The sequence below is a fragment of the Chelonia mydas genome, chromosome 2 (assembly GCF_015237465.2).
Source record: "Chelonia mydas isolate rCheMyd1 chromosome 2, rCheMyd1.pri.v2, whole genome shotgun sequence".
NCBI lineage: Eukaryota > Metazoa > Chordata > Testudines > Cheloniidae > Chelonia > Chelonia mydas.
The window spans coordinates 244682115-244698425 of NC_057850.1; the positions used below are offsets into that span (position 1 = coordinate 244682115).

Here is a 16311-nt window from a genome sequence, read left to right on the forward strand (position 1 = left end):
ACTGAAGTTTACCTCATGCATCAAGTAGAACGAGGAACTTCTGATGCATCAAGAACCTTTGACTGCATGACTGGATGAAATTTGATTTGTGAAGACTGAGTTGCCTTTTCCCTCCAGTAACAGTACGGTGCATGATGCTTTGGAAAGACTGTCCCAAATCTGATCAATCTTCCCTGAAACAGAATTCTTTACAGTGGGAGGCACCCACCTCAAACTAAATTGCTGCTGTAGTGACATAAACCTAATGATGGATATGTATCTGACAATGCATGAATAATGCCCCCACACAACATGGGGAAACTTTGTATTTAAGCTTTCTAAGAATATCATTCCAGCAGTGCTATATTTTTGCTGCCATAGAGAAAGATGGAAAATGTAGGCTTCCGGCCATGCCCCAACAGTCAACCACTCAATAACCAGCTATAAAACAGTATGGGCTGAACTCTTTGCAACTCCCCTGGAACTATATTGGCATTATTAAGACAGCCTGACAAAACATCCCTGTTCATTAGGTATCAAATCTCTTGCAATCTGGTGATTCCCAGGTGTGACACATACTCTGTGGCATTATAACTTGGGGGTACCTTCAAGCACAAACTCAAAGGGCCCAGTGTCATGGTTGCCTCCTTATGCTAGAGGAAGATCTGTGGAATTTCTACATCTCCCACAGTGAAGAGTGCTCTGGATGAGTAAAGACGTTAAGGTATTCAAAAATCTTGCCATTCATTGCTCTTTTGGAACCAATGACTCTAAGCATACATTCTCAAAATGGATTCTCTTGCCCCATTTGACATTCCCACAGGGGCTATGTTCTCTTTGTCTCTGGAGCCCTGGGTATTATGGTTCACACACTTTTGACAGACACTCCTTCGGAGAATAATTCATCAGAGATGACTCAGGCTAATTCTTCTTCCTTCACCTGCCCCATCACACTGTGTGGTTACTGTTTATTGGCTATGGTTTACCTCTTAGTGTGAAATATAACAATGTCCGTTTTCTTTCTCTGGCGATACCAAGCAGCAATTTTAGGAGTAATTCACTTACACCTGTCGTCGTACTTGGCTCTTCTTCAACTTCATGCATAAACTGACTATGAAAGTTCTCGGTTTCAGGTAAGAGGGACTCACGGTTCTAATATTATGAAGTTAAAAATCATATAAGCAGACAAATCAAGATAATATTTTCAGCAGACTCTAATAACTTTCCTGTATCTATCACGCTATCAATGTCAAAATTTTACAAGACTCCTGTATGAATACTTCATTTGACACCAGTCTACATTAAGAAAGGAAAAATGTCTATTTCAGGTACTTAAAATACTAAAACCATGAAAGATGCTGCTCTAGTTTAAAGCCCTCCTCACTGGCTAACGTAGTGAGGAGGGCTTTAAACTAGGTTCACCGGGGGAAGGAGACCAAAGCCCTGAGGTAAGTGGGGAAGTGGGATACCGGGAGGAAGCATGAGCAGGAGCGCGTGAGAGGGGAGGGCTCCTGCCTCATACTGAGAAAGAGGGGCGATCAGTGGGTTATCTCAAGTGCCTATACACAAATGCACGAAGCCTGGGAAACAAGCAGGGAGAACTGGAAGTCCTGGCCAAGTCAAGGAATTTTGATGTGATTGGAATAAGAGAGACTTGGTGGGATAACTCACATGACTGGAGTACTGTCATGGATGGATATAAGCTGTTCAGGAAGGACAGGCAGGGCAGAAAAGGTGGGGAGCAGTATGTAGTGTCTGTAAGGGAGCAGTGGTGTCTGTAAGAGAGCAGTATGACTGCTCAGAGCTCAAGTATGAAACTGCAGAAAACCTGAGAGTCTCTGGATTAAGTTTAGAAGCATGAGCAACAAGGATGATGTCGTGGTGGGAGTCTACTATAGACCACCGGACCAGGGGGATGCGGTGGACGAGGCTTTCTTCCGGCAACTAATGGAAGTTACTAGATCACAGGCCCTGGTTCTCATGGGAGACTTCAATCACTCTGATATCTGCTGGGAGAGCAATACAGCGATTCACAGACAATCCAGGAAGTTTTTGGAAAATGTAGGCGACAATTTCCTGGTGCAAGTGCTGGAGGAACCAACTAGGGGCAGAGCTCTTCTTGACCTGCCGCTCCCAAACCAGGAAGAATTAGTAGGGGAACCAAAAGTGGATGGGAACCTGGGAGGCAGTGACCATGAGATGGTCGAGTTCAGGATCCTGACACAAGGAAGAAAGGAAAGCAACAGAATACGGACCCTGGACTTCAGAAAAGCAGACTTTGACTCCCTCAGGGAACTGATGGGCAGGATCCCCTGGGAGAATAACATGAGGGGGAAAGGAGTCCAGGAGAGCTGGCTGTATTTTAAAGAATCCTTATTGAGGTTACAGGGACACACTATCCCAATGTGTAGAAAGAATAGTAAATATGGCAGGCGACCAGCTTGGCTTAACAGTGAAATCCTTGCTGATCTTAAATACAAAAAAGAAGCTTACAAGAAGTGGAAGACTGGACAAATGACCAGGGAGGAGTATAAAAATATTGCTCGGGCATGCAGGAGTGAAATCAGGAAGGCCAAATCACACTTGGAGTTGCAGCTAGCAAGAGATGTTAAGAGTAACAAGAAGGGTTTCTTCAGGTATATTAGCAACAAGAAGAAAGTCAAGGAAAGTGTGGGCCCCTTACTGAATGAGGGAGGCAACCTAGTGACAGGATGTGGAAAAAGCTAATGTACTCAATGCTTTTTTTGCCTCTGTCTTCACGAACAAGGTCAGCTCCCAGACTACTGCACTGGGCAGCACAGCATGGGGAGAAGGTGACCAGCCCTCTGTGGAGAAAGAGGTGGTTAGGGACTATTTAGAAAAGCTGGACGTGCACAAGTCCATGGGGCCGGATGCGTTGCATCTGAGAGTGCTAAAGGAGTTGGCGGATGTGATTGCAGAGCCATTGGCCATTATCTTTGAAAACTCATGGCGATCGGGGGAAGTCCCGGACGACTGGAAAAAGGCTAATGTAGTGCCCATCTTTAAAAAGGGGAAGGAGGAGGATCCGGGGAACTACAGGCCAGTCAGCCTCACCTCAGTCCCTGGAAAAATCATGGAGCAGGTCCTCAAGGAATCAATTCTGAAGCACTTAGAGGACAGGAACGTGATCAGGAACAGTCAGCATGGATTCACCAGGGGCAAGTCATTCCTGACTAATCTAATTGCCTTCTGTGACAAGATATCGGGCTCTGTGGATGAAGGGAAAGCAGTGGATGTGTTGTTCCTTGACTTTAGCAAAGCTTTTTACACTGTCTCCCACAGTATTCTTACCAGCAAGTTAAAGTAGTATGGGCTGGATGTATGGACTATAAGGTGGATAGAAAGCTGGCTAGATTGTCGGGCTCAACGGGTAGTAATCAATGGCTCCATGTCTAGTTGGCAGCCGGTATCAAGTGGAGTGCCCCAAGGGTCGGTCCTCGGGCCGGTTTTGTTCAATATCTTCCTCAGCAAGATGCACCCTCAGCAAGTTTGCAGATGACACTAAACTGGGAGGAGAGGTAGATACGCAGAAGGGGAGGGATAGGATACAGAGTGCCCTAGACAAATTGGAGGATTGGACCAAAATAAATCTGATGAGGTTCAACAAGTGCAGAGTCCTGCACTTAGGACGGAAGAATCCCATGCACCGCTACAGACTAGGGACCGAATGGCTCGGCAGCAGTTCTGCAGAAAAGGACCTAGGGGTTACAGTGGACGAGAAGCTGGATATGAATCAACAGTGTGCCCTTGTTGCTAAGAAGGCCAATGGCATTTTGGGATGTATATGTAGGGGCATTGCCAGCAGATCAAGGAACATGATCGTTCCCCTCTATTCGACATTGGTGAGGCCTCATCTGGAGTACTGTGTCCAGTTTTGGGCCCCACACTACAAGAAGGATGTGGAAAAATTGGAAAGAGTCCAGCGGAGGGCAACAAAAATGATTAGGGGACTGGAACACATGACTTATGAGGAGAGGCTGAGGGAACTGGGATTGTTTAGTCTACGGAAGAGAAGAATGAGGGGGGCTTTCAACTACCTGAAAGAGGGTTCCAAAGAGGATGGATCTAGACTGTTCTCAGTGGTAGCTGATGACAGAACAAGGAGTAATGGTCTCAAGTTGCGGTGGGGGAGATTTAGGTTGGATATTAGGAAAAACTTTTTCACTAGGAGGGTGGTGAAACACTGGAATGCGTTACCTAGGGAGGTGGTGGAATCTCCTTCCTTAGAAGTTTTTAAGGTCAGGCTTGACAAAGCCCTGTCTGGGATGATTTAATTGGGGATCGGTCCTGCTTTGAGCAGGGGGTTGGACTAGATGACCTCCTGAAGTCCCTTCCAACCCTGATATTCTATGATTCTATGATTCAAAGTAAACACTATATGACTTGGCAGATATTGTGAAGGACTGCATCTCTAAGACAACCATACATGATTTACTATACTCTCTAATTTTTGCAAGATGTTGATTAAATTTTGGAGGAAGACTTTTCATAATTACATCCTGCATTGTCTTTTTAAAGTCAGGAAAGGGTGCATACTTACATGGGCAAGATTCTGCCAGCACCTGTGTATAAGCAGTTGCCTCGAGTTTAGGAGGAATTGCATAGATGCATCTGAGGGCAGACATTGGGACTATTTTACAATATCTTGCAGCAAATTTTTGTATGGTTATAAGATATTTAATCTTAATGAGAATGACATCCTGGCCTCTCCCACCAGGTGTCACTGCAAAGTTACATTACAGTATCTAGCAATGATAACATTCAATGCAGACAAACTGTGGATTATGAACCTATGTAAAGGTCACTGCTGAGTAAAATAATCTCTTTTCATTTTTTTTTCTCTCTACTCTGCTAGCCAAAAATAAAATATAATAACAGTTGCTTTGTGTAAACTCAACAAAAGAACAGAGGTTCAATTGTAAATTGTGGGTACAAGTATCTTTTACTGTACAAAAGTCTGTAAGAGATTGACATTTAAGATGCTGTTGCTGCCCAGTGCCACAGATATGGTGCTTCCTTTCTCACAATTAAGACAAACACCAATATCCTGGTGTTGTAACCAGAAAATCAGGGCTAGCTTTAAAGTCGAGCCAACACAAACCTGTCTACTTGAGGATGTCAGTTTCTGGATGACAGACTCACAGGTCAACTTGCTGCTTGATCATCCCCTTTGGCAGCCACACCAGATGGGGAAGAAACCCGCTGGAAAACAAGGTCCCTAAAAATCACATAGTCTGTCTGTAATGGGCAGCACTCACCTCTTGAGCACCTCCTAGTGGCTGCATGTGGTACTGTAGTTCTCATCTCGTCCCTGGTGCCACCTGCAAGCTGCCAGCTGACCTTAGTGGGTCTTCCCTGGCTTGGGCATCTGGCTGAGTCACGAAGTCCAAATGAATCCCTTCCGGGATATTAAAGAGGCCAAAAAATAACAGCCTATTGCTCTCACTAGGGTCTTCAGCCCTGCCTCTGAGCCCTTTAAATTTGACCCTTTATTCTGGCCTAAAATAAGGCCTGTCTCCTACCTGGGGTTTATGCCACTTTACTTGTGGCTGGCACAGATACCTGAGCCTGCCCAATACTCTGGATTCCAACCCAGGGACCATATAAATAGCAGCTACGCACTGCTCGATTTCAGTTCGTTGCTGCTTCTTCTCTGGGCCTCCTTCTATCTGGCCCCATTTATTTCATCCTTACCTCAGGGCTAAGGTACTTTAGTCCTCTCTCCCTGCAAACCCAGCTTAAGCAAATGCAGCCAGAAACACTCTGGTTGTCCCTCGAGATCTGTTGGCCCAGAGAGGAGCACACTTTCTTGCCCTTCTGGTCACCACCAGGAACTGAACTGCTAAGGTCCCACAGCTCCTTTTATCTGAGTCAGCTGGGCTCCGATTGGCTGCCTCCCTACGCAGGCTTGGACGACCATCTTCACTGGTCCTTTCCTGGGTCCGGGTATGGTAGGACTGCAGGGCTTCTTGTATGGAGCCGCAAAGGCCAGGTATACTCTGTCACGCTGCCATATATATCAACTCACAAAGCAGCTTCTATCACTTTGTGAGGGGCTACTTTCTATATCCAAGGAAATGTACACAAAAAACAAAAAGGAAGTGCTCAGTTTGATGGTATATAAACAGGGTAGACCTAGATAAGAGCCTAAATAAAATCCATGCCTCCACTCTTCCAGAGCATAGCCAACAAATGAATGAAGTTCATGTTTTAAAGAGGCCCAAGGGAGAGCTCTATGAAGCTTGAAAGCTTGTCCCTTCCACCAACAGAAGTTGGTACATTACCTTGTCTCTTTTAAATCCCCTCACATTCTTCAAGCAGTACGAGGCCACATATCTAGCAGCACAAAGTGACTCCAGCTTCTAGAGAACACTGTGGTTATAGACTGGCTAAAGAAGGCCAGGTAGTGATTTTATGATAAACTCCTTTTTCTGCAGTGTAACTTCTCTGGTGGTTTGTATACTGGGCCTGAACTACAGCACTTACACACCACAAACTGTTCATTACAGGTACTGCAGTAGTGTGTCGGCATGTATTTATTCATAGGCCTTTCTACGGTACTTAGCAACACAGTATTCTCAGCACTTCAGAACAATTAAGCCCTTTTTAGCCTCACAACATGTGAGGTTGTGAAATATTTTTATCTCTTTGTTTTCAAGTGGGGAAACAGAGGTTCAAGGACGTTACGACTTTTCCAAGGTCACACAGCTCATCTGAACTAAGAACAGAGCCTGGGTCCCATGACCCCTCATCCTCTGACTTATCAAGACCTCTGGACAATATCTTCAGGTGTTCAGAATTTTGACAGTTATGAAGAGACATTAATAACAATGGGGGTGAGAATATTAGGTTTTGCTGTCAGAGCGTGTTATAACAAAATGCATGAGTGCAATGCATTCTAAAATTCACTACATTTTTTATGGACGTGTACACTGCTTTTGTCAAAATAGCACTCCATTTCACAGAAAACACTTTCAATCATGCCTCTATTTATTTTAAACATTATCTTTACATTTCACTGTTTCTAACACACAGACACACACAAACTGACAGTGGTCACGCATAACAAACTACACCATTCTGTAGTGGTTACTCATGTATATACATAGCTTGTTTACAGCCCCAGGACTCGCAAGGGGCATCCAACATAGATACCTGGAATACCTCCGTGGATCTGTTCTCTTTCTTCTATGCTATAACTTCATTTTTACATTAGACATGTAAACAGCATGGCAGAAAAAAGTGATAACAGACTATACCAAAGCACTAGAAATGTTTATTTTAGCTTCATAAAAACCATGCTTAATCTAGCCTTTCATGTTATAGTAATCTATGTATCAGCCCACAACCTTCCAGCTAAATGCACTAAGTAGATTAAGCTGCTACATCAGCTCTGATTGATTTGAAATGTTTTTCACTATATTATCAAGATACAACAGTTCAGCATAAGTACCTTGAAGAAAGTTTTTCCCCTTTGGCAGATTTACAAAAGCAAATGTTTAAAGTGAATCACAATGAATTTCTGCATTTTTATAGGGGAGGAAAAAACCCCCTTCAAATCCACTCTAAAGCTGCTTTTGCTTCCGGATTTACCAAAACCATCTGATTAATACTAGACGGTACCTCTTTTATTGTGACAAAAGCAATCACGTTATGAAGAAAAACGGTCCCTCTGGGGGCTGTCATTTGTATTAACCAGTAGCAGGGGCACACCAATAGATGCAGACTACCTGCAAAAGGGTTTTATAATCCTACTCTTTAAATTTGAAATTTGGGAAGTTTTTTGTACTGCATTTGGAGAAGGTACTAAATAGGTCATAAATTGTAACCATCACCCAAATGACTACTCAGTAGAGCCTCAGCTGCTAACATTATCAGAGGTCATAAACATCAGTGACAACAAGAACACAAGAGAAAAGGAGAACACTCTCATTCTTTATGCCAATACTGCAGCCTTCACTGTAGCTCATTCTCTGACTATATGGTGCATATATTTGTACAGATGGAGTGAGATCTTTGCATTTTTTCAGAATCCACCCCAAGAACTTGCTGAGATGTTAACAGCACAAACAACTAGAAATATGGTACTGAACATCTGGCCTGTCTACACAGGAGAGGTGGGGGAGACATTGCTATAGGAACCTGTGAAAAAGGCAGAGCACTAAGAGATGATCCTGAGATGCAAAATTTAGCTCTTTGCTCAGATTTCAATTAGCTTCACATTTAGGCATGTTTGGATTCATGGTTTTGGTTTGGCTCGGCTCATTACAGAAAGGCAGTACTGCAGAGCACATATTAGTAGTGGGAAGGTGGCTGCCATCAGCAGGGATATTACAGCACAGCACAATGCAGGCAGCTAGGGTAAACCCTGGCTGCACTGAAACTGATGTTAAAATTCGCATTGACTTCAATAGGTCCAGGATTTCACTCCTGGACTCCAACTTCCACTGGTCCTGGTGATTCCTTTAGTACTACTGAGCTCCTAACTTCCTCTGGACTTCCCACTCAACCCAAATTCAGTGTGCCTACAGGGCTCCTGAGCTCCACAGACTTGCCCTGGGCACACCAGATCCTTTAGCCCTCCTGCTTGCTTACTGTCCATTTGGTTTCACCCAGTCATCAATTCTCTGCTCCCCAGCAATCAATATCTTGATTCCTACTTCCAGTCCCAGCGTTACCTCCTACAGACTTTTTAAATCTGTAGAACCCAGTGGAGATCACATCAGGCTCATGGGAAGACAGGGAATCAAGGTAGGAAGCCTGGGGGATGCTGCAATGTGGAAGGGAGCTCACTTATGGAGACCAGCTGGGAACCAGAGACCATCCAGAGCTCCTAAGATGCACAGAGCTCTCTGCTCCCTGGTTCTTCTGCTCTCAATTCCCTGAGGAGTGTGGGTCTTATGGGCTAGACCAGAGAGACAGGTCTGCAAAACTCAGATTCTGAACTCCACCTCAAAACTTAGCGGGTGTTTCTACCTAGGGTTTTGCTCTGGACCCTTCTCTACCCTTTTCGTGGGGACTGGTCACTCTATTATTCAAATATAAACTGTTTTCAGTCACACAGTCTGTGACACTTAGCATCACAGACAAAAGGCTTAAGTATGATCATCATATAACAATGAAATTACCAAGAAATAAATGGATACTGTGGACCTGATTCTGCAACCCTTACTCCCAATGAGTAGCACTTTCAGTGGGGTTACTTATTTTGTAAGTGCTATTCAGTGTAAGGAAAGCAGAATCAGGCCCTGTATATTTACATTGTATTTGATCACAGAATCACTTATTTTATCAGTAAATTAACACAGCTTTAACAAGAAATTTTTTATAAAGGACAAAACTGAAAATCAGTGTCATGTAAGAAGTAACCCAAGCAATCCATTAATTGAATAAAAACGTGTGTCAGCATAACATCAGCATCACTGTATGCTAGCTTGATCACTCGGAGTTCACTGACATGATAAACTCCTTCTGTCAGCATTATGCCCTGTACGCAGCGCACTTTGAGAAGACCTTATGTACTAAATGCTGTTTATCAGCAAAACAGAGATACTGATATGTACACTTGACCTTCAGAGTCGCAACAAGGAAACCTCATCTCTTTAGGAAAAATTAGATTAAATCAGCATTTTGCAACACCCCATCAGCCACTCTGACTAACTGCAAAATGCTTTACAGCGAAAATGTTCCATGCAGTGTCATTGCAGCCATGTTTATCTTCAGGTATTAGAGAGACACAGAGCTCTGTGTAAGCTCGAAAGCTTGTCTCTCTCACCAACAGAATAAAAGATATCACCTTGTCTCATTACAGGGAAAATGTTAATGGTTAAGTATTCTGTGATGCATAAGTATTTCAGCTTCAACGTACATTTAATCATCAAAAACAATGACAAACAGGTAGCAAACACTTCCACGACGTGTGCGTACAATTTAGGACCCTGAGTCTGTGGGAGTGATGACTGAAAAAGGGCTGGTTTTAGTTTTCTGGTTCTTGAGGCCAGTTCCTTACCAGCCTTAACTCTGGCACAATGTAGAATAGCCTAGGGGTTGCTCTACACTATGCCAGCTAGCAGTGGCACACAAGGGGACATCTGCCAACTGAGAATAGCAGGCGTGCAACATTGTATTAGCTATGGCCCTCCTGCCCTTATGGGACCATTACGTGGAGTAGGAGTCAACTGCACTGGCTCTGTGCCAGCTGAGGACTTCCCCATGCCAAGGAAATTCTCAGCTACCTAGATCTGCACAGCTTCCAGCTTCTTTGTGCTACCTGGTCTGGTACAAAAGGGCCAGAGCACCTGGTTCTAGAAATCTAAATCAGAGGTTTTTTGTTAACTTCTCACCCTTATCCCCCTAACCCCTTCCCCACACACACGTCTGTCACTTACTGTGATTAGAAAATAAGCACGTCTGATGGAAACCTTGAGTTATTGCAGGTGCCATTACGTAATGAAACTGTTCTGTTCATTAACACCCTGTGATTTATCGTCCTTGAAACAGGGGGGAAGCCCTGGAAAATACAGTTCTTACATCCTCTCACATTATTCCCAGTTCAGCACTTCAGTTAACTGTTGGAACAGCTGAATTTCCAACTAATGGGCCACAGTCCTGAGAAGTCAAATGTTTCACTTCTAATTTTACCCCATACTGCAAATCTAGAGCTTAAACTCATAACTAACTGCAGCCTTCAATGTTGTGTCCTACCTTCATATAGCCAGTCGCTGAGGCCATTGAAAATAACACCTTCCTTTCCAGTGGAGACCACTCGGATGGCTTGTTTCCCCACATGAGCACAGTAATAGATGTTATTCTCAAAGATAAATATCTAATTTGAAGGGAAAAGGAAAAGAGAACACTGGTAAGCAGGCAGTCCATTATAAAACAGTGCATTGCTTTCACAACAATCAGCAGTACATGGTGATAGATCACATTTCTACAGCAACTTTTAACAAAAAAGGATCCCAAAGCCTTTTATCAACTATATTGCTAGCTCCTCAGCTGATTTAAGTTGGCATAGTTCCATTGACTTTAACAGAACCCGTTAAAGTATTTCTTCACTCATTACTAAAACATTGTCATCATTTTAGATAATGAAATATGGCAGTTAAACAGCAATGATCTACAGCTTAAGGGCAAGAAGTGAAAAATACCATATCCTCCTAGTAGTTTCTGAAACATGGAGCATAGACCACTGGTGGTCTGAAGAACGTTTGCTGTGTGGAGACCTGGCTGGTCACAGAAGGCTGGCTCTCCTTGTCTGTAGATGAATGTGTTTCCTTAAAAGATAGCTGATGGTGTATTAAATACTTTTTTAATAGTGATTTCAATGCAAGGTCTGGCTGTAGATGCTACAAGAATGACATGTCCTTCTGAATAGGAGGGGAAGTGGGCTGTGTGACTACTAGTGGCTTGGAAGGTGGCCCTCAAGACAATTTAGATTCTCTATTAACATGTGGCCCATATTGAAAGGGCTGCGAAATCTCCTGCCACACCCTATTGAAATTACTGGGTAATTTTAGGTTGTCGGAAGGTAATTACCCAGACTGAAATTTGGCGAGGACATGAACATTAATATGCATACTCTTGAGACAGGTGACAGGGGATCCTTAATTCATAGATTCCAAGGCCAGAATGGACCACTGTGATCATCTAGTCTGTCCTCCTATAATGACAATGACTGGTCAGGACCAAAGGGCCTGACCTTGGAAACCTTTACTCACACAGGTAGCTCTACTCAGTCAGTGGGACTACCTGCATGAGTAAAGACTACTGGCATGAGTAAAGGTTTGCAGCATCACACCTCAAGGGTTTATGAACAGTCAAGAATTCAAGCCTACAGCTAGGCTCCTAACTAAGTATCTGGTTTGCAAAGTACCAAGCATTCACAGATCCTACTTAAGTCAACAGAACCTGGTGGATGCTGGGCTCTTCTGAAAATTAGGCCTCTTATTTAGGTGTTTAAATATGGACGTAAGAGCAAAACCGTAAGCACACATTCTTGAAAATCTTGGTCCTTGGCCTCAATCTTTGTCCTTATCTCTGGCTAAACACTGTTTCCTGTATCACTGTCACATGCAATAAAGGGATGTTTTTTTGGGGTGGGGTGGGGGGTGGGGTTGTTTTCTGTGTAGCAAGTTTCATCCTTTTAAAAATAACATCTTGCTTTGAAAAATACTATTAAACTTCATTCTACCAGGCTGCAGAGATGCAAGGCACAGAAGTATCAACAAAGCAATTCAGTTGGAAAGACAAGTTGTTAATGACATTTAATGGACGTTTAAGGGTGGGATTTTTATACAGTTAATGCTATTGGAACAAATGTTAAGTATCTTTTCCATGATACAAGAATGTAATTTCTTACACTGTACTTATGAAAAGGTAGAACTGGAAAAAATATTTGCTTTCAATTCATGTTTCACATCCTATTACAATAGTGTTTCAACCAGAGATGAGTTACAAAGCTGCCAAAAGCAAGTATAGATCCAAATTTAATTTCAGCAGCTGTTATGGTGAATTTGCCTGGGGTAAAAAGTAGAACTAAAACTGTAACTTGTTTTATTCTTTTTCAGCCTACTTGAGTATTTGAGCTAAAAAGAGCTGTATCCAATTAATGTATTCTGAAAGTAAAAATATGCTGTGACAGATATTAAATTCTCCTCTCTCTCTCCTGCCTTTATTTTTATTTTTAGTATGAAGATAAAACAAATGAGAGGTACTGTGCACAGACTGTTATATTAACTAACAATTTTGCACATGCTGAAGTTTAGATGCACACAAAAAGTCAGAACTAAGCAGAATAACATACTGTAAGAAGAATACTGGATTTTTCTTTTACACTTCTAAAACCAGCACTCTCCCTCGTGGATGAAATTAAAAAAAAAATCAAAGTGATGCTGTGGTCACGAAAACTGAACACAAATCAAACTCTAAGCCACATAGAACCAGGGTACCTGATTATGATCATATCGCCATCGGTATAAATCCATTCACTGACTTCAGTGAAGCTACTCTTGACTTACAGAGTCAAGCCCAGAGGTGCCCAAACTTTGCTCAGACACACTGTAAACTAGCAAGGAGCCCAAACGACTACAGCTAATTTGCATTAAAGAGAGCAAATTGTGGCCACTGTGCGTGTGTGTGGGCAGGAGGTCTGTGTCTTCATCTGTCAAATAACTAGCACATCGTGGGTGCTACTGCAACCTAAGGAATATTAATAATGAAAAATGTTGTTGCACAGAATTTATATCGGCATTAGGGGTGTGGCAACTCCTGTAGGTTCTGCAGTCCCAGTGGCAGAGGTAGCGGGTTCAGGGCAGGGTACGTTGTGGGTGTTGTACAAATTCCCTTCCTTCACTCAACCTGCTCCACAATTCCCTTGTGTGTAGGAGTGGTTCTTTAAAAAATTATATTGCTCTCCACAATAGCTCTCTCCAGGATTGGTCAGCTTCTAGCAACTCCCAATCTCTGCTGTGAAAGAGGCAGGACAGTCCGGTAATTATGCTACTAGCCTAGGATTTGAGACACATGGATTCAATTCCCTGCTCCACCACAGACTTCTAGTGCGACCTCAGGGAAGTCACTCTCTTTGTGCCTCAGTTCCCCATCTGTAAAATGGGGATAACAGCCCTTCCCTACCTCACAGGAGTGTTGTGAGGATAAATGCATTAAAGACTGTGAGGTGCTCAGATACTAAGGTAATAGGGGCCACATAAGTACTTAAGATAGATAACCGCATTCATAGTTGTCTAGGGTTTCGGCAATGTTGTAAGTACCAAAGACACAGGGCAGTGCACCATTAATGGTTAGTATTATGGCTATTTATTTAGATTGTGGTAGCATAAACATTGCACTAGGTTATATCCAGACCTAGATGAAGACACTTCTGAACAGAAGAGCCTCCCAAAAGGGAAAGGGACAGATTACAACTGGCCTCTGGGCACTTTGCCAACACCTTCTCTTCCCAGTGACAGGAGAGGATGGGGGTTCCCCCAGACTCCCAGCTCTTATGCATTCAGGTGAAGTTATTGGTTTACACACCCATGTTTAGACACCCATGTTTGAAAATTTTGGCCTTAGATTTTGACTGTTAGGCTCACCCCAACTCTTACAGAAGTTAATAGGAGTTTTTCCAGTCACATCAAAGGGAGATGGATCAGGTACTTGCAGACTTACAATTCTACATTCCCAGACAACATCCTCCTTTCTATGGTATGATGAATAGTAATGAACACAGTATATTCTGGGGGCCTTGTCACTGTATAGAAAGATTCCATTTAGTCCCCTGTAGATGAGATTTATTATTCTTTTCTGCAAAGATCATCCAATCAAGCATTCAGATTAGAAGAAATTATTCAAGTGATGCAACATAACATGTTCCTTGCTCGGAGTTTCACAGCAATTGAAACAGAAGGGCTTGCCATACTTTGTATGTTATTTACCTTTAAACAAATCTACAGGAAAAGTAAACAAAGCCGAGTAGCAATATGCTTATATTTCTTCACTTCTTGCATCTTTCAGAGCTTTGCTACACTAATCAGTGTGCACACTGCACCAGAGAGCTGCAATGGAAAACGAATACGGTATTTTTACTTTAAAGTAACTTCCATATAATTCAGAGCCAAACTGCAGCACCTCATAGAGAATTTAAAATTATCCTCTTAACTACAGTGCCTTGTACCCTGAAAATGTCAACCATAATCAAGATAAAACATAACTGAAGCAGCACATAGAAGACTTCTGTGTAATGTAGTTTATAAATTAAGAAAAAGCTTTTGAACTTTCACTATCCATCAAAAAGAAATGTCTTTACCTTACTCCATATCCCAGGTTACAGAGATATTAGATGATTTTATGAAATACCATTACAATATTTTCAATTTTTTTACATTAGAAGAGAAATATATCGAAAATAACCAGATTCCTTTGAATTAGTCAGTACATGATGAGAATTATTTGTAAAACAACATTTTATGCTTACTTTATAAAGTAGTATATTTCAACTCTAACATAATGCATGGAAATTAGATGCTTTGATTTGACTCCCACTGAGTTCAATGGGAGTAGACTTAAGCACTAAATTTACTGGTGCCCTTTCCTTTTTCTGTGTAAACTCAACTGCAGTGGGATTTACGTGTATGCATTAAATGCATTATTATCCATCTTTTTACTGTGGATAGTCTATGGAAACTGTCACAATGGTAAAAAAAAGCAGGCAAAATGTTAAGATGCATAATTAATAGCATGGAAAATAAAGCAGAACATATTATAATATTATTAACATGCTTCCATTTGGAATACTGCAATCCATTCTGGTCAACTTATTCCCTAAAAGAAAATAGCAGAAAAAGAGGGGGTTCATAAACATGCAGCATGAATAGAGGCAATTAAAAACTTCCATACATGGACAGACTGAAAAGACTGGGGCAGTTTGCTCTAGAATGGAGAAGAACAATGGGGTGGGACATAATAAAGATCCACAAACTAACAAATAATGAGGCGTCTTTGTGGCACCTAGAGACTAATAAATTTATTTGGGCATACGCTTTTGTGGGCTAGAACCCACTTCATCAGATGTATGGAGTGGAAAATACAGGAGCAGGTATAAATACATGAAAAGATGGGAAAGTGGTAAACAGGGTAGACAGGTGAACAAATGGTGCAGAGGTGGTAGACAGAGCACTACTATTCACCCCTTTTCAAGAACAAGAGGACATTAAATGAAACAGAGGAAAAAAAATTTAAAATGGATAAAATGATTCCCCTCCCCATGTATAATTAACCTATGGAACTTACTGGCACAGGTATCAAAGACATGAAAACCCTCTCTTAGAGCAGGGTTCAAAGAACTGGGCCTCTATTTATACAGATAACAAAAACATTCACAGATACTATAATAAGGATTTTTTTAAAAAAAATGCCAAGGGTGGAATCCTGGCTCCGCTGTAGTCAATCGGATTTTTGCCACTGACTTCAATGGGAACAGGATTTACCCCAAAAGTTCTGGAAGGGATAAAATCCTTCCCGCATCTAGGCATCAGTATACCAGTAAACCACTACCTGATATAAACTGGGAGAAACTATTGCTATGGGCAGTTTATTCCAGAACTGCCTATTGCAGGATTTCTTGCACTTTCCTCTGAGACATCTGATGCTGGGCACAGTTGCAGACAAAATATTGGGCTAGATCAGTGGTTTTCAACCCCTGGAGGTCTGCAGACTCTGCCTAAGATTTCCAAAAGAGTCTGTACCTCCATTCAAAATTTTTTAGGGGTCCGCAAATGAAAAAAGGTTGAAAACCATTGGGCTAGAATA

General features: G+C 42.2%; 1 protein-coding gene across 7 annotated transcripts in view; it reads right to left on the reverse strand.

Annotated features, from left to right (window-relative positions):
• The window catches only part of DPP6 (dipeptidyl peptidase like 6), an 812601-nt gene that overhangs the window by 130266 nt on the left and 666024 nt on the right, over positions 1-16311 (reverse strand). For all 7 annotated transcript variants that reach the window (XM_037891092.2, XM_037891091.2, XM_043541565.1 and 4 more), the window contains one exon: positions 10705-10825. In XM_037891092.2, the coding sequence (XP_037747020.1) occupies positions 10705-10825 (121 nt within the window). The remainder of the gene's footprint in view (positions 1-10704; positions 10826-16311) is intronic.